At 35.8% G+C, this 19,010-nt stretch overlaps 1 protein-coding gene across 1 annotated transcript in view; it reads left to right on the top strand.

Annotated features, from left to right (window-relative positions):
* Positions 1-19,010, top strand: part of Zc2hc1a (zinc finger C2HC-type containing 1A) — a 38,085-nt gene that overhangs the window by 4,497 nt on the left and 14,578 nt on the right. The window contains exons 2-7 of the mRNA XM_005361850.3: positions 5,243-5,319; positions 7,568-7,684; positions 13,402-13,543; positions 15,107-15,255; positions 16,852-16,945; positions 17,335-17,434. Of these exons, the coding sequence (XP_005361907.1) occupies positions 5,243-5,319; positions 7,568-7,684; positions 13,402-13,543; positions 15,107-15,255; positions 16,852-16,945; positions 17,335-17,434 (679 nt within the window). The remainder of the gene's footprint in view (positions 1-5,242; positions 5,320-7,567; positions 7,685-13,401; positions 13,544-15,106; positions 15,256-16,851; positions 16,946-17,334; positions 17,435-19,010) is intronic.

Raw genomic sequence — 19,010 nt, 5'->3', positions numbered from 1 at the left:
GGGTCGAGGGTGAACGTGACACTTAGGTGGAGAAACCTTGGAAATTCAGGACTGGGAAGAAATACAGAAGCCTAAAGAGGAAGAACAGTAAATGTCAAAAGATTTATGAATACTGCCTCGTGCTATGGAAAAGCCTAGTCAGTGAGAGTGCAGAAAAGGCAATTAAAATGACAGTTGGTAGATTGATAGAGTCTTTGCCTCCCGTATCTTAGTCACCCTTATTAGTATTCCCTGATCTTGTTTGCTTCCCAAGATAGCCTTGACTGTCTTCTTTCCCATATTCTTTTTTCTTCTTCTTCATGTGATTAATTCCTTGACATTTTGAATATTTGTTTCTATTTACTTTTCTCCTATTTAGAGAAAATTTTATTTTCTACTATTTAGAGATAAAGGTCTCTATATGAGTAAGGTTTTGTTTTTATTTCATTTTTCTTTTGCCTTTAGCTCCATATGTCTTAGAACATTTTATCTAATGCCAAAAAATCAATTAGTATTTGTTGAGTCAAGTAAGAGGCCTGTTTTAGTATATGGATAGGCTTGGAAAGTGTATCTAATCACGTAGGGAGTCGAGGGGGTAACTAGACTGTGTCAGTATTTAAAAATATGCTACCCAGGAAATCGATCTGAAGTATTCCCTGAGTGAAAAAGAATTTCTGATGAAATGACTCGTAGAAAATAACAGCACTCTGTCTTTTTTCTTAATTGATAAGAAAATTCATTTAACTTTGTTTAATATAACATTTCATAAGCATTTGCCCATGTAACAAAGCATTTGACAACGGTTTATGAAAGGGCAAACAACTAGGGAAGAACTTAGAGCAGTGTCTCAGTGTCTGTTCTGCATTCCTTTTCAGCTCCCCGGTGGATGCCTGGAACCAGCGGCCGGCCTATAGGTGCCGTGGTTTTCCATGTATGCACTTAATGGAAAAATTTAGCTTGTATATTAGAAATACTAAGAGATTGGCAATAGCTGATAATACATTGAATAATTGCACTCTGACATTAACTATGAAAATATGGCCTGAGAGAGCACATCAAGATAAACGTTAGTTTCTTAGATTGTAGTTGACTAGGTCAATTAAACTGCAGTAAAAGAAATCTTGGATTAAAAATTCTTCTGAGATAAGATATTGTGATAAAGTTGGAAATCTAGAGAAAGCTTGAATGTTTTAAGAAAATTTAAATCATTTAAGTTCTGTTTGTTAATCCAAAGTCAGATAATTCAAGTGAGGTGGAGGGTTATGTTTAGAATATAGTAAGTGTATATGCGGAAGTCTAAAATGATTTGAACAGGGAAATTTTAGGACATTTTGGAGATGGTAGATTTGAAAGAAGAGCCATCTGTAAATGACCTTCAGAAGAAAGTGGCAAAACAAATTCAAGAGTTATATTACATGTGAAAAGTTGAATTCAGACGAGCTGTGGTTCTTTATAATGTATAAGACTACCTGGAAGCACATTCACATATAGTAATGAATGCTGCAATTGTTCTATTATCCAAAATTTCTTTTGAAAATGTTTTCTCCTATTAATTGTATACATCTTAGAGTATTTATAACTATTTTAGATAATAGTATATTATTTCACCTCACCAATATTGTATACTAGTGTTACATAAAAGTATAATTTCAAACCTTATAGAAGTTTTGAAACCAATGAATATTAGAACTCTTAAGAGAATCAAGTTTGTATTAGGTAGGTTTTACAGGGATAAGATTTGTTTTCTGAGTTTTATAAAACTAAAGTATTTTAAACAAAATATTTTTCTTTTATTTTTGATACACACACACACAAAAAAAGTATCATGATCATATTCACCCCAACTCATTTTTCCTACTTCCCAGAGACACTTGCCACTTCCCATGTCCTCATAATTTTTCTTACTATTTTTATAACCATTGAGTCCAGGCTCAGTCTCATGCCTGTAACATGACTTCAGGGAGTTCTCAGTGCAGAGGCCTGTCCTGTCCAGACAGAAGCATTTCCCTTGTCACATTCTTTGAGGGCCCTCCTCTGAGATGTTTTCTGAGTCCTGGTTGAGCCCTCAGCAGTCACTTAACCTCAGCACTTTGGTTTTGAGTCTCTACATTAACTGCTGCCCACCCCAGAAGAAGCTTCTCTAGCCAAGCTAGGCAGCACTAATTCTATGGGTCTAAATGTAAATATTTAGAACACTGTTTGACAATATGTCTGTTTAGTAAAACAACAGTTATAGTCTCCTCCTAGAGCTCATGGCCCCTTGAAAACCATGGCCCCTTGAGCCAGGGACTTTTTTTATTGATATTTTTATTGAGCTCTACATTTTTCTCTGTTCCCCTCCCTGACTCTCCCCTCCCTCCTTCAATCCTCCCCCAAGGTCCCTGTACTCCCAATTTACTCAAGAGATCTTGTCTTTTTCTACTTTCTACTTCCCATGTAGATTAGATCTATGTAAGTCTCTCTTAGTGTCTTCATTGTTGTCTAAGTTCTCTGGGATTGTGGTTTGTAGGCTGGTTTTCTTTGCTTTATGTTTAAAAACCACCTATGAGTGAGTACATGTGATAATTGTCTTTCTGTGTCTGGGTTACCTCACTCAAAATAATGTTTTCTAGGTCCATATATGTAGAAGAATGAAAATAGATCCATATCTATAAACCATGCATAAAACTCAAGTCCAAATGGATCAAAGACCTCAACATAAAGCCAGCCACACTGAACATTGTAGAAGAGAAGTGGGAAGTATACTTGAACTCATTGGCATAGGAGACCACTTCCTAAATATAACCCCAGCAGCACAGACACAGAGAGAAACAGTTAATAAATGGGACCTCCTGAAACTGAAAAGCTTCTGTAAAGCAAAGGACATGGTCAACAAGAAAAAAACTGCAGCCTATACAATGGGAAAAGATCTTCACTAACCCCACATCAGACAGAGGTCTGATCTCCAAAATATCTTAAGAGCCAGGGACTTTAGACCAGAGTTGCAGTACCAGTCATAAATTCCATCCTGTGGATGAGGCCTCAAACCAGTTAAAAAGTAGTTGGTTTCTATATATCCTTCATGCAGCTACTGCCAGGCAGTTGTTAATACAACATCTAAGTCCAGCACTGGATAAGACTATGCATTTATTTTTTTTTTGTCCCTAGGTGGCCTCCTGTTTGAATGAAATTGGCCACCGTAGACTCATAAGGATAGGCACTTTAGGTGGTATGGCCTTGTTGAAGGGAATGTGTCACTGGGGTGGGCTTTGAGGTTTCAGAAGCTCAAGCCAGGACCATTGGCACTGCCTTTTCCTTCTGCTTGCTGACCCAGATGCAGAACTCTCAGCTCTTTCTTCTCTTCAGCACTATGTCTGCCTGTGTGCCACCATGGTTTTCACATCACCATGGTAATGGACTAAACTTCTGAACCTGCAACCCAGCCCCAGTTAAATAGTTGGCTTTGTAAGAGTAGCCATGGTCATAGTGTCTCTTCACAACAATAAAACCCTAACTAAGATACTTACACACACACACACACTCTCTCTCTCTCTCTCACACATGTAGAATGGGGAGCAGCGGGACTGTCCCCCGCCACCTAGCTAGCTTTACCCAAAAATAATTACATGGAAACCATACTCTTTTGAACACTGCTCGGCCCTTTATCTGTAGCCTCTTATTGGCTAACTCTCAAATCTTGATTAACCCTTGATTAACACATTTCTAATAATGTGTGTAGCACCACGAGGTGGTGGCTTACCAGGGAGATTCTTAACCTGCATCTGTCTCGGAGAGGAGAGTCATGGCGACTGCTTGAATCTGCTTCTTTCTTCTAGCATTCTGTTCTGTCTACTTCGCCTACCTAATTTTCTGTCCTATCAGGGCCAAGGCAGTTTCTTTATTAACCAATGAAAGTAATACATAGACCCTCCTCCATCACACACACTTTAATTAGTGGCACTGATTTTTTTTTTCTTTAAAGACATTTGAACATGTTTGATGACTTGTGAGAATTAATTCCAAAAATTAGATTTTATCACATGGTAAACCTATGACAGATATTAAGTTTTAAAGTTTTTAGTGAAAATGTGAGAGACAATTTCATCCTTGCTGACTTGACTAGATAAGTAAATAAGTAGGTTGTACTGGCTTTAGAGAGCAATGGTTGCGTTGCTCACCGTGTGCTCCAGTACGTGTCTGCTAACAAGTAGGTACTCAGGTCGCCATTCAGAGCTTATCAGTGAATGGAATTCTTTTTTTTCTGGATAATTAACTGGGAAAATGTGTGTGTGTGTGTGTGTAAAATTAAACCTATGGCTTTAGGCATGCTAAGTACCTACCACTAATTAGGAATCAATTATCATTAGGTTTTGCTTTGTAATGGGCCCAACCTGTAGGTATCTAAAGAAATACTCTTTTAAGCACTGAACTGTGTAAATTTTTTTATTATTTATACTATTTAATTTTTAAATTGATTTTTATTTAAAAGAGTTTATTTAACTTAGGAAACTTAATAGATTATTAAGCATGTTCTGTTTGACTTAAAGACCTTCTTATCTTAATGAACCTAATGAGGTTCTGTATGGAAGGTACTTTAGCTTTCATAGTCCAGGTCAGGGAGGTTTCTCCATTCTTATGCCGGTATCAGAGGAGGAAAATGTCAGGTGAATCTTGATTTGCTTTTCTAATGTTCAGCTTAAGGACTGCTATCCAGACAGCTCACCTCCATCTGAGTCTCAAATAGTCCTTGTTCACCAGTGAAATAGTGCAGTGGGGTACTAGGAAGTGGGAGAACAACCCTCCTTATGATGTGGCAGCATTTGAATGCCTTCTTCCTGGTCTGTCTGGGATTGCTGTATTGTTTATCTGTGGACCCTCACCTAGTGACCAAAGGACATACTTTATGGAGTCAAATTATGCACTTTTTCAGGAGTTTGTTATTTTGAGCAGAAAATATTTTTCTAATTTCTTTTTATATAAAAAGAGAATTCCATAGTCAGTTTGATTTCAGTAGATGATAGGTGGGTAATTTTACAGGTTTGTAATTCACTTTTAGAAAATTATAGGTATGAGAATTGTCACTGTTTTATGTGTACTATTGTTTTTTATGTCACTGATAACTCTAAGGCTCAAGCCATTTATATTGATAATTTGCTCATTTTAAATTGCAACTTTTACCTAAGAGCTCCCAACTCACCTATAAGATCTAACAGGAAACATTAAAAGCTTAAAGTTTTGAAATTTTCGTTGTGAAAACATTTAATTGGATTATTTTATGTTTTAGAAAATGGAAGTGTTGTCCAAGTTGGAGAATTGTTGCCTTGCAAGATTTGTGGAAGGACATTCTTTCCATTAGCCCTGGTGAGTAGGCAGACTCTAACCTGTTTGTGTTGGAACCTGGTAGATCTGGCATTGTTTCATACTTGAGAATAGTTGTTATGGCTGAAAGTTATGGGGAGTTCACTGAGGATAATCTTTAAAGATTAGTTTCATCTGTAAATGACTGAACTTCTGAACTCTACTTTCATATGTTAAATATTCCAGCTTTGTAGAAGTAGTAGGAATATTACGAGATAGAAACACAGAACACAAATTTAAGAGGCATAGCACCTCATAAATGTAAATGAGGATGTATTAACAAAATGTTATAATCTCTAGAATTCGCTTTAAAATTTTTGCAGGAACAGGATTATTTGCTAAAATATAATTGCTGAGCAATATGATGAATAAATAGGGTCACTCTTTCTATTTTCTTTCAGTGTTTGAAATCCTCCAAAGCAAAGATTTTGTTGTTTTACAATATAAAAGTACAGCTAAAAATGTCTTAGTTTCATCTTCTTATCATACAGAAATTGAATAGAAGCATGTTTAGTTAATTCTGATACAGTTATCCAGATATATATAAAATAATAATTATGCCTTTGTATCTTTTTAAATCTCAGATATAAATGTGAAGTTATTAGTAAGTTGATGTTAATTTTTTTAAGTATCAGTCTGCTAACTGAAGTTCTGGCATATTCTACTGTGCATCCTTCAGGCTATTTCTGTTAAGGAAAGTGAAGAATTAATGCTTGAAAATCCTCAGATTGCAAATTCCTTCTAAATAATGATGACTTTTTTGTAATCATTTAGAAATACCATCCTATATCTTCAGCAATTTCTTCTCTCAACTATTTAAATATACTGCTTAGCTTCTATAGAAAACAAAAAAATATTCCTTCCTATTGATATTTTATATAATAAAATTTTTGAGTAGGCACCCTTGACATATACTGCAAACTTTCCAAGGACAGACATACATGGGAATTCTAGAAAGTTGCCTGCTGCCACTATTTTTATTAAGAAATAGAGCCATTCATTACTGGTTAATACCTATAATACTAACACATGGAAGTCCAAGAAAGGAAGACAGCTGCAAGTTTTGGAGGCCAGCCTGACCCTTAGAGTAAGACCCTGTGTCACGAGAGAATAAAGAAAAAAAAATAGACACTTAAAAAGTTTATTCTAGGGAATGGAGAGATGATTAAGCAGTTAAGAGCACTTGTTGCCCTTGAAGAGGACCCAGGTTCTGTTTCTAGGACCCGTGATATCGTACAACCCTTCATAGCTCTAATTCCCGGGGATCCTACAAACTCTTCTGGCCTCTGTAGGTAACCATGCATGCTGTAGTACATATACATACTTACAAGTACATGCTCATACACATAAAAGTACATCTTCAAACCTTTTACTTCAGAGCATTGAAATAAATGTCCAATGTTCTTCGAAATAAAGCTAAAAAATACAAATAGTCAGTGGGTGTGGGATAGCATCAGGACTCAATAAGTCAGTTCTTTTATTTTTTTTCAGACAGACTTCACAGTGCCAGTTTCACGAACATATTCTCAAATACAAAAGGAACAAAGATGCTTTTAGTACACTATCATTGGTCAACAAGCTGTTTATAGTGGAGGGAGAATTCTTGTTTCTAGAGAACTGGTTATTTGGAGATTAGCTAAGATAATTTTAACTCTGTGTGCTTAAAAGGAACAAATGTGTTAGCATTTATTAACAAAACAACTTAGATGTAGACAATTACACACCATAAGAAGGTCTTTGTGAAGAAAGCAAGCTTGGGTTCTAGATGGCGGAGAAGGTTTTGAGTTCTAGGAGAAAAGAGGATACAAATTAGACCACTCGGTTTGTTATTTCGGGTTAGTGTTGTATTAATCCATTTTTATGTTACCATATGCAATCCAACTACCCCGAGACTGAGCCATTCTTCCCTTGCATGATGTTTCTCATATCTGTGTTTTGTATTTACTAAAGATTTTAAACTGAAGTAGTTTTGAATTGTTTCACTATTGCTTATTCTTTGCCCCAGTGAGAACTAGAATATTAAATGACTTCTGATAAAATTTTAGGGTAGCATTTCTATATAATTTCCTTAAAGGTGTGTGTGTGTGTGTGTGTGTGTGTGTGTGTGTGTGTTAAAGCTTAATTAAGGGAAGATATAACTTTGTCCCTTGGTTTTTTTAATATAGTGTGTAAGATAAACTGAATGTTTAGTTTGGTGGTTTTCTCTTCTGTAGAAAATAAAATATTATGCTGCATATCTTTATTTGAACAGAAAAAACATGGACCCATTTGCCAGAAAACCGCCACTAAGAAGAGGAAGACTTTTGATTCGAGCCGGCAAAGAGCTGAAGGCACCGATATCCCCACAGTCAAACCTCTTAAACCCAGGGTAACTATAAACTTCGGAACAGTAAATCTTATTCTATTTCCTGAAAAAATCATAATGAGTGTTATTCTAGGTAGAATAAACAAAATTCAGTGCTTTGTATTCAGAATAAATATCAGAAACCTAAATCTTATTTTAGTTAACGAGAGATTAAAAATGTCACTGATAATGGATAAAACTATATGGGAAACTGTGGTTTCAGGTGGCCATTCTAGTTGTGTAGAACTTCACTGTGAGCTAGTTTGAAAATGGACAAGTATTTGAGTGACTTCCTCAAACTGGCTATGTGATGCTTTTTATTGTGCGTTGATTTGAATAACACAAAACAAACTTAATAAAGTGATTTTCTTAAGGTTACATTATGATTAAAAAAATAACTTAGCAGTTAAGAGTACTTGGTACTCTCCCTGAGGAACCGTGGTCAGTTCCCAGCTGCTGTGTCCAGTAGCACATTCTTTTAGAAAATGTTACTTGAAGCTAAGCTAATGAAACATTTATCTTTGCTTTGCTGTCTTTGAATATTTGCAGGGAAGATGTGAGGCTTGATTAAAAAGCATAAACCAATATTTGAAGTTTTTCATAGAGGTGCTGTTTACATGATTACATTAGCTACCATAAGTGAATTAGCCATATATTTGAGACAGCGTATCTCATATGTACAGAGGCTGGGGAAAAGAGTGAGAATCTCTATCAGTGTCTGGTGTGTTGGGGTCCCTGGGTAAAAGGTCTCATATAAATCAGGTCATGGATTCAGAGTATGAACAACTGCATAACAAGCTTTATTTTGTATGGCTTTTTATACAGACTAAGAAGCATTAATCTCAACTCTGGAAATCCCTCTTTACCCACGTACATGATCATGAGAGATGATGTAAGAAACAATATCTCAATAAAGAACAGTAATAAAAATGAAAAGAAGTACATAGAAACAAAGCAAAAATTTTACAGAAGCAAGGCACTTCCTTAATCTATATCTGGTGGAGTGTGAAGAACTGAGCTGTAAGGCCACTTCCCTATCCAGGGTACAGTTTCTGACAGAACATTGAAAAATGGACAGAGAAAGTTTGCTTTCATCTATGCTTGGTTTGCCAAGCAACCGTTTCCCAACTTCATCTCATCTGTCCCAGGAGGAGCCTGCAGTCTGAGCAGTTCTGTGTCCACAAATCCTGGACGTTGATCTGGTTATGTGCCACACTATGCTTATTAGGCTTGTGTATGCTTCTCTTTCCCTGTACAGTTGTATAATGTTGATAGAGGTAGTGTCTTAGAGACTACTTGGAGATTACACAGGATTGTAATATTCAGATGGTACTCTGCTCTTTAAAAAGCATCATTGAACTGCTTTAAGAATAAAAGCAAAGTAAAAGCTTTACTGAGTAGTTTGCTGCCTGGCTCCTCCGTGAATATGACCCATAGTGTGTTAGCAGCGCTATCTGAGAGCACGTTAGAAATGCAGCCTTGGCTCTCAAATACACACTGAATTAAAGTGTGCTCTTGCAAGACTCTTGGGTGAGTCACATACATATTAAGGTTTGAAAGCAATTAGATGTTATCATTGTAGTATATTCTTACTGTATTTGTAGAGGAAATCCTACAAAATCACAAATACCTAAATGATAGAACGCACTCTAGTTTGGGTGAAATTAAGAACAAGACATCATGCATAGACAATAAGAACGGCCTATAGCAATTGCATTCCAGCCTAAATTACCTGAAAAAGCATATGTAGAAAGTTTATGGGATTCTGTGACTAAGAATATGATACCATACACATGAGAGGGTCTTTTTATCTTAAAGGTAGTTTCTCTAAGCTGAGTTCTCTAAGAATGTATAACTTTTTAACAACTACACCATGTTAGACAGAAGATAAAGTATGCAGACTTGTATTGCTAAAGCCAGAAAGGAGAAATTGGGGAGGTGGGGAATACAGAGTTGAGCAGGCCTTGTGCTAGATGTTTTCAGGACCCTTCCTGAAGGTAAGAGGCCCAGTTATAAGATGGGTCTCTTTCTAAAAGTGGTTGCTTGAAGAGGAAGGGAGAGAAGGTCTCGGCAATAGTCTTCTATTTTCCATAGACATGTAAAAGGCAAGGACCTGCAGTCATGAGCCTTATTTAGAAGTAGTATGTTCTTTCCCAAAGAGAATTGCCTTTCCCTGTAGCCTAGCAGTGGCCTTTTGTTTTTCTTCTTCCAAATCTCTTCCTTGTAGCTGCACCAGCATTGCTGCTCTAGTTGGCAGTGTGAACCTGGAGAACAGAGCCTAAAAATGAGACTAAAGTCTCAAGTTTATTTAGGGCTTCACATGGTTTATATTTTGAGGGTTAAGCAAGGTCAGGTCATGTGAGCAAAGTTCATTTGAGTTCAAATTGTATACAGACAGAAGGATACTTCCTGACTGAATACAGTCAGGAAGGCAATCTGTGCTTGCAAACATCATCTAAAGAATAATGGGTAAGATGATAGGTAATCCAAAGTAAAGCCCACTGCTATTATTATAATAACCTGGGAGGAGCATGAGAACATTCCAAGAACAGCCCATGTTCTGGAGGAACAAAGGTCTACAAGACTCTTGACTTGTTTACTTGGAATTTTCTCAGAGGCTCTCATGGACCTGTGAAGCTGTATTTGTGGACGTGGTTACCACATTGGCACAAGAGAGAAACAATAAATGGGACCTCCTGAAACTGAGAATCTTCTGTAAAACAAAGGACATGATCAATAAGACATAGCAGCAGTCTACAGAATAGAAAAAGATCTTCGCCAACCCCACATTGGGCAGAGGGGTTGATCTCCAAAATATACAAAGAACTCAAGAAATTGGTCATCAAAATAATAAGTAATCCAATAAAAATAATGGGGTACAGACCTAAACAGAACTCTCAACAGATGAATCTAAAATGACTGAAAGACATTTAAGGAATTGCTCAACATCCTTAGCCATCAGAGAAATGCAAATTAAAAGAACTTGGGAGCTTCCATCTTACACCTGTAAGAAGGGCCAAGATCAAAAACATTGATGACAATTTATGCTGGAGAGGATGTGGGGTAAAGGGAACCCTCTTCTATTGCTGGTAGCAATGCAAAATCATACAGCCTCTTTGGAAATCAGTATTGCAATTTATTAGGTAATTTATAAACAACCTACCTCAAGACCCAACAATACGACTTTTGGGTATACCTAGAGGATGCTCAATCATATCACAAGGACATGCGCTCATCTATGTTCATAGCAGCATTAATTTGTAATAGGCAAAACCCGGAAACAGCCTAAATGTCCCTAGACTGAAGATTGGATAAGGAAAATGTGGTACGTTTACACAGTGAAGTACTACACAGTGGAAAAAAATGACATCTTAAAATTTGCAGACAAATAGATCTAGAAAACATATTGAGTGAGGTAACCCAAGCCCAGAAAGACAATTATCACATGTACTCACTCATAAGTGGCTTTTAGACATAAAGCAAAGAAAAACCAGCCTGCAGTTCACAATCCCAGAGAGCATAGACAACAAAGAGGACCCTAAAAGAGACATACGTGGATCTACATAGGAAGGAGAAAAAGACAAGATATTTGAGTACATTGGAAGATGGAGTTTATGGGAGAGGGTAGAAGGGAAGGGGGAAGAAAGGAGGGGAACGGAGAAAAATATATAGCTCAATATAAACAATAAGAAAATCTAAAACCAACCAACCAAACAAACAAACAAACAAACAGGAAGGCTTTTAGCTTGCCTTGGTAGAAAGATCGGTCAGTGAGGAAAACAAGTAGAAAAGACCAGTACACCTTACCATTAGATGCCCAATTCTGCAGAGCAGATAAATATCACCATTTAACTGGAAAGTAAACTTTTAATTTTACATTTTTGCATATATATCCATGAGTGAAAGTAGGTTTTCTAACTTAACAAAGTTTTTGATACTCTCATATGATTTTGGGGAATATTGCTTTGTTGTGCTTTAAAAGACGTTAGATAGCATGTGGGCCTGGGAAATTTTGGTGGGAGTTTTAAAATAATATTTTACTTTTAAAGAACAAATGTAAGTTTTGTGACTTTTTGCTTGTTCCTTTTTTTGTAAAATTATTTTCCATTTTATGAGATTTCTTGACAAACTTTTTTCTTTTTGGTATCTTTTTGTGTAAGAACTGTGCACCATATGCTATTTTTAATTTGTAGATGAATTTGGAAACTTCATACATCGGCACTATATATACAGTACTACTGCTCACCTTTAATTCCTCCCATGTACTGCTCTCCAAATGCATATCTTATTTAATTATTGTATGCACACTGCATGCACACACCCACGTTTATGTCTAACCTACTGAGTCTATTGGCATTGCTCAGATGTGAATGTGACCAGGGTTGACATCTTGTTATTAGACAACCTATATAGATGCTCATCCTGGAAGTACATATATTATTCCTCTCCCAGTAGCCACAAACTATCTGTAGCTCTTCATTTACATGTCAGCTGGTATTGTCATTATGCTAGTCGTCTTCAGGCAAGCGTATGGTTTAGTTTTCTATGGATGCAGATTTCTTGGTGTGACTGGTGGACACTGTCTTGCAGCAGGTGTCCTGTCTTCTGACTCTTATAAATTTCTGTCCCTCCCCCCCTTTTTTATTTTGAGCCTTAGATAACAGTGGCTTGCTTCATGGCTGTATCTGTTGGGGTTGGCTACCACAGTCACCTAGTCTCTGCAGTTGTGGTTCTCTGTACTGTCTTCTCTTGGATGTGTGTGAGAACTACACTGTCACTGTAGTCCTGTACATATGTGCATGGCCAGAGCTAGGCTACGAGTTAGGGCTTTAATTTTCTTTGTTTACTTTTGCATTTGTATTTTTAAATAACTTTTTTAACTTTGATTGAATGCATATTTATTTTTGATTTTAAAAATAAAGACATTAAGAATAGTTAGATTATCAGGTATGTATCTACAGTCATGTATTTAGTTTGTGGTGAATGTTTTATCCCAATGTTGGGGTAGTGTGGAGTAAGGAATTGAAGGATACAGAAATTACTGCATGATTATCTTTAAATAAACAGTTGAGCTCTTTATGTCACATTATATGCCAGAATGAATAAAATATACAATGAATAAAATAAAAATGAAATTAAACAAAGCAAAAAATACCCCTTCAACAGTAAGTAGTGAATTAACTAACAGTGTTGTAATAATTCTGCATATCAAATCATCTACAGTTCCTCAGGAATTGGAAAGAAAAGAAGTAATTTCTTCTATACATAGGGAGAGTTATTTCAAAAAGCCTAAAAGTCAAGGAAAGAAGTTGCCTAGGAATATGACCCATTCACAGAATAAATACAGATGACTCAGTGATCTGATGAGAGCATCTTCAGTCTCTCAAAAGAAGATCCAGTGAAATCCACATGGGACTGTTTTCTACCTACCCCCTAACGTCAGTTTAAACTCCTTGGTTTTGGGAAATTTTATTGTAGAGAAGCTGAGAAAGAAGAAGTCAAAGCAGGAGCACAAATACGACTATTATGTCTGTAGAGGACACTGTAACACTGTCTGCCCTAAGAAGAATTGTGTTTAAAAGCACCACAGTGTGATTGCCGATTTTTAATTTGGGAAAGATCACTGATGAATTCTTGCTAAGAGATCACTTAAAATAATATGGCTTTATCTGAAATTTTATTTCAGTATATTAGAAAATATATTTTTGATTTTGGTTTTTTTTTTTTTTTTTTACTTTTAGCCAGAACCACCAAAGAAGCCATCTAATTGGAGAAGAAAGCATGAGGAATTCATTGCCACCATAAGAGCAGCAAAAGGCCTTGATCAGGCACTTAAAGAGGGTGGCAAACTTCCTCCTCCTCCTCCGCCTTCCTATGACCCTGGTATGTGGAGTGTTGCTGACAGGGATGTTCATGTGGGCACTGAATGATAGAATTTGTATTGCCAGTTGATATAAAATAATTTTTATGTTGAAACCAAATGACATAGAATCTTGAAATACTATGGTTTCAAATAATGGTGATAATCCAAGCATCTAGATATAAAGATATATCCTTACAGTGCAATAAATACAAACATTACCTTTTATCACAATGCTTGTGTTTAAACATAGCTTTATGTCTGAAAACTTTGGTATCTTGCCTGAAAAGAAAGTTATATTTTTAAAATATATAATTAATTCAGGACCTGTGGTATAAACCAATTACCTAAATTATGTTTTAAAAAATAATATATTGATACAGTTTCTACTGGGAAACTATCAGTTGTACTGTTAATTATTATCAAGGTAAAGATTGTAAGAAAACTGTGAGTTATGAGATAGACTTAAAGTAGTAGAATTTACATTTTATTGCTGGGTATTATAGCAACAGGATGTGATTTTAACGTAAACAGCCATATTAAAATGGACTGGAGTTTACTTCCTAGCAAAGAGGATGTTCTTCAACAAACCTGGGTTTTATTCTAGAGGAGACATTTGCCAGCTATTTCAGTGAAAGGCTCAGTTATAGTTAGGTATTGAATGTCGCTAAGGCTACTGAGAACTACTTAGCTTTTCTTGTTATAAGCCATGGATAATATCTAAATGAATCAGTAGAATTATATTTACAAAAGATCAAACTTTTTTTTTTTTTTCAAAAGCAGGCACTAGGCCGGCCAGATTACGCTTACATGCTATAACCGGCCACGTCCAGAAGTATTAATGATGCATTTCTGGGCTGACCCAGCTGGGCCCTGGAACCCTTCCTAGTTGACATTGTTTTCTGTAGTGTTGAGCTCCCTGCTTTAGAGACATTTCCATACCACATCTTAGCTTCTGAGTCTTTTCCAGTCCGTGTAAGTAATGCAGCAGTGGTGTTCTTCAGGGTAGTCCGCCTGGAGGAATTCTCCCAGTGTTTGAGCAGGACATTCGGATTGTTGCTAATATTTTAGACTGTCCCACTAATAACTGGAAAAAATTTCTAAAGTTTGAATTATGCCGGTGAAACTCTGATTTTTAAATTATCTCTTCCATTTCTTGGGACCTCTTTTTAGAAAATACATTTTTTGGCAGTATTTTACCTACTTTTGATTTTTTGAAAAAGACAATTTAGTTTAATCTGTACATGAATTTATATTGCAATGTGTTTTTATTTAGGTGCCATATAAAGTTCATGTCCATGGTCAAAGAAAACAATGCTTTTTTCTTACTGTTTTTTTCTACTGACACTTTATTTTATTTTTTCCTTCAGTTTAACTTAAATTGATTCAAATGCAGGAGATAAAAAAGGCTTTTAAACATTTTCTTAACTATCTTTACTAAGTTTAGGGTCAGCCACATTGGCTGTTGTATGAGAATAGGAATTGTGCTTATCAGATGGCTTTATTTATATTGTTTATTCATAAAAGCTTTTACTGTCCACTACGGTGTTGTGTTACTAACTTCTTTCTCCTCTGGTGTGCTTTAGATTACATTCAGTGTCCATATTGCCAGAGGAGGTTCAATGAAAATGCAGCGGACAGACATATCAACTTTTGTAAAGAACAGGCAGCACGCATTAGTAATAAGGGCAAATTTTCTGCTGAAGCCAAAGGAAAGCCAGCGTCTCGGCCACAGGTGAGTGCATGAGTTCAATTATTTCTAAACACTAGTGAGAATGTGCCTCTTTGAGAGTCATAGCTTCATGTTTATAATGTGTAACACTAAACTACAGTTTCCCATCAGCTAAAATGGATGTTGCTGAGGGCTTTGATATATAATTTGAATTACTTGAGAGAAAAATTAGCACAGATTAACTTATTAAGATATTTCATTTAGTAGGGGCTTCATTCCTTTCTCTAGTATTGCTGTAATTGCATTTTATTGGCCTTTTTTATTCAATTTAAGATATATTCTAATTTTTAATCATAGTTCATTTTAAGTGAATCATTTATTGGCAGATAATTATAGTATTCTAGGTATATTTTGTTTATTTTAATTCTGTTTTGGTTCAAGAATGTATTTGCCAAAGTTTTTAGGCTATTAAAATGTGTTCTGTTGTCCTGTATGTGTTCTTATAGTATTTGCTGCATGGCATCTGGAGTGAAGTGTTTGTTCTATATTGTGTGTTGGGATTTATAAATGCCAGGCCAACTGGCTGATCCCTATTAGCATTTCTTTTGTGTCTCATACCAATGATAGGAGATTTGCTAAAATATTTAGCTTTGATTATAGTATTTTCTATTTTTCATGTTAATTTTGCCACTTGTATATCACATATATGGAAATTTTTTAGATTGTGGTAATGTCTGCAGTTGTAATCCATGATATCTAGTGCCCTACTTATTGGTCCTTTAAAATATATTTTTTTCTGGTGATTTTTTTGAAGTATATTTTATCTCATAAAAATTAGTTATTTCTACTTATGATTCTTGGTTTTGCTCACATGTTTTCTTTCTTTTTGCTATCTTAAATATGTTTTTTGTAGTCTTTTTACTAAACTACAAATAGTTCTTTGTTTGTTTTAATTTGTCTGGCAAGCAGCCTGGGTCGTTTGTTTGGATATATACTTGAAATGAAATGTAATTATTCTTATGCGTTGTTTGAGGTCTTTCATGCTTCTGCCTTCAGTTTTCTTTGTATATACAAACGCATGTACATTATTCCTCTGCTTTATTCTTTTTACTAAGTGAAAAGCCAGGCTTTGTTTTTGTTGCTTTTCTAAGTCTTTGACACTGTCTGTCTGGAAACATTTTGAATTAAATTAAGTTGTGTCAGTTCGGCTGAATAACTTTCCTTTATTCGTCTGATTGGTGCTGGCAAGTATTTGCTGCAACCTCAAATGGGTTGAAATGACGTTTTTTTTTCCTCTCCTAACCTAAAATTTATAGCTTTTAAAATATTTTTCAAATAATTGTGAATTTTTTGTAGTTTCCTGAGACATTTACAGTTTTTATAGAAGAGTTACTTTACTCAAACATTTTTGTAAAAGTAATCTTGTTTTGATTTCTGTATTAGAATACTTTATTTTATAAATGTGAACATGTGATTCAGTATTACTAAATTGATGCAAAATACTGCATAAATGCCATCACCAACTATCTCTGTAGCCTTTTCTTATAAAACAAAAAGTCTGTCATTAGGTCTTCTGTGATGTTGAATTACTTGCTAAGTTTGCATTCCCTGATAACAAAATGATGTTGATAATTTTTTTTTTAATTTTCATTATTTTAGTATAAACCATCTCCACTTAAAAAATCAAATTCTCCTGGAACTGCAGCATCTTCCCGACTCCCACAGCCAAGTACTGCTAGCAAAGCTGTTGTAGGTAATGGCTCCGCACGGGAACTAAGCAAACGGAAGGCATGTTAGCTGATGAGGAAATGTCAGTAGGTCTTTCTGAGTAAAACTGAATGGTGCTGACTGACTTTTCCAGCCCAGTTCTTCTCTTGATTACTTGAAATGTTCTTGTGCATTTCTCATACCTGAACCTGGCAGCTGTTCTGATTAGACAAGTCCTAAGGGCTTGAAGAAGATAACCCTGAAGTGGGATGTTGTTTGTGTGCCCATGACGAGATAACATACTCCTCATTAGTAGTTGTAAATTATGTAGAACTAGGCAGAGTGTTGATAAAGAACTGCTTTCCTTGTTAGAGGCTCTGTTTTGTATGACTTTGCCTTGAGACTTATTAAAACTATTGCCTTTTTTATTATAAGGTGTGCCTTCGGGTAAAGCATCTTCAGTTAACAGTTCTTTGGGAAACAAACTCCAGACCTTATCTCCTTCTCATAAAGCAATAGCAGCCCCTCAGGCAGGGTAAGTCCATGCTGAGTGTGTTATTGGTGTATATATTTCAATTACATCACTGTTCTGTTTGTCCTTATTTTTTCTAAGTGTGTGTGTTTTCTTCAGCGCATTGCTGGAAAGGAGATAATCAGTGATGCTATGGAGCCATCTCAGTTTATTGTTTCAGAGAATATAGTATGTTCTCATCAAGATGCTTAAAGTGAGTGCGTGTGTGTGTGTTCATGTGTGTGTGTTCGTGTATGTCTGTGTGTGTTTGTGTGTATATGTGTCTCGTGTGTGTTTGTGTGTGTATCTGTGTATTCGTGTGTGTCTCTTGTGTATTCATGTGTTCATGTGTGTGTGCATGTGTGTTTGTATGTGTGTGCGTGTGTGTGCGTGTGTGTTTGTGTGTGTGTGTGTGTGTGTGTCCGTGTGTGTGTTTGAGTGAACAGCTTTATTTTGGGGCATCTAAGAAGCAATGTAAAGTATAAAGGTTTAGTAGCAGCTGTAATATGTCGAGCACTATTTATCAGCCATTGTGCTGCACAGTGTGCATAGGATTTAGTTAAGTCTCCTTTGTCGTGGAGCAACTCAGAGAATCAGACTTGTTTAAAACTATTTCGGAAAAGCCAGGATCTAACTGAAATCTCTTTAACTAGAAAACAGTTGACTGTTTTTATTATAATGTATGAAAATCAATGAAATGTATAGTTTGATAGAATAATATGTATGGAAATATATTTGGCAAATATATATATATATATAAATATATATATATAAATGCATTTTCATGATTTTGCTATGAGAAAATATAGGATACAGCATTCAAAATGGAATTTTCTGTAGTATACTTATATTGTTTGAAGTGTAATGTAATGGAACTAAAATATGTTTAGACAAAGTGGCAGAATACACTGAATTATCACTCTTAGGTGAGACTATTCACTAATAATTTTATTCTTCCTATATGTCTATCATTTTATACATATGGCTTTTAGTTAAATAGCTTTTACCTTCATTGTAATGTTGGAAACTTTGTAGATAACATTAGTTTATTATCGAAACACTTTCCTCTGTTAATGAATCACACGGCTAAGGGATTACCACAAAATACAGTTCTTGTCTTTCTTTACATGTGCGGTTGCTTACAGAAACATAACTCACTTTATTTTCAAATATACTTTACCTCTAACTCAAAGTCACATATTATCATGAAGAAAATTTACAGAGAAATAATTGTCAATTGTCATTACCTATTTTTTTCTCACTCAATTCAGACAGCATAGGAAATCCAACATATACAAAGACTTCGAGTTTGGGGAGATGAGTCAGTGGGTAAAACATTTGCCATGTTAGTATGAGTATTTGAATTCCAATCCCAGAACCCATGTAAGACACAGACATTGTGATGCCCATTACTGTAACAGTCATTCTGCCAGGGATATGGGGGGCAGAGACAGAGAATCCCTGGACGCTCATGGACAAGCTAGCCTGATATACATAGCAGCAAACAAGAGACTTGGGGCCAAAAGGCAGCGGTGAGGACCAGTTCCTGATGTTGTCCTCTTACCTTTACATGTGCAGCATGGCACATGTGTGCTTACAC

The sequence above is a fragment of the Microtus ochrogaster genome, linkage group LG5, assembly GCF_000317375.1.
Source record: "Microtus ochrogaster isolate Prairie Vole_2 linkage group LG5, MicOch1.0, whole genome shotgun sequence".
Classification (NCBI taxonomy): Eukaryota; Metazoa; Chordata; class Mammalia; order Rodentia; family Cricetidae; genus Microtus; species Microtus ochrogaster.
This window is presented reverse-complemented; position numbering and strand designations above follow the sequence as displayed.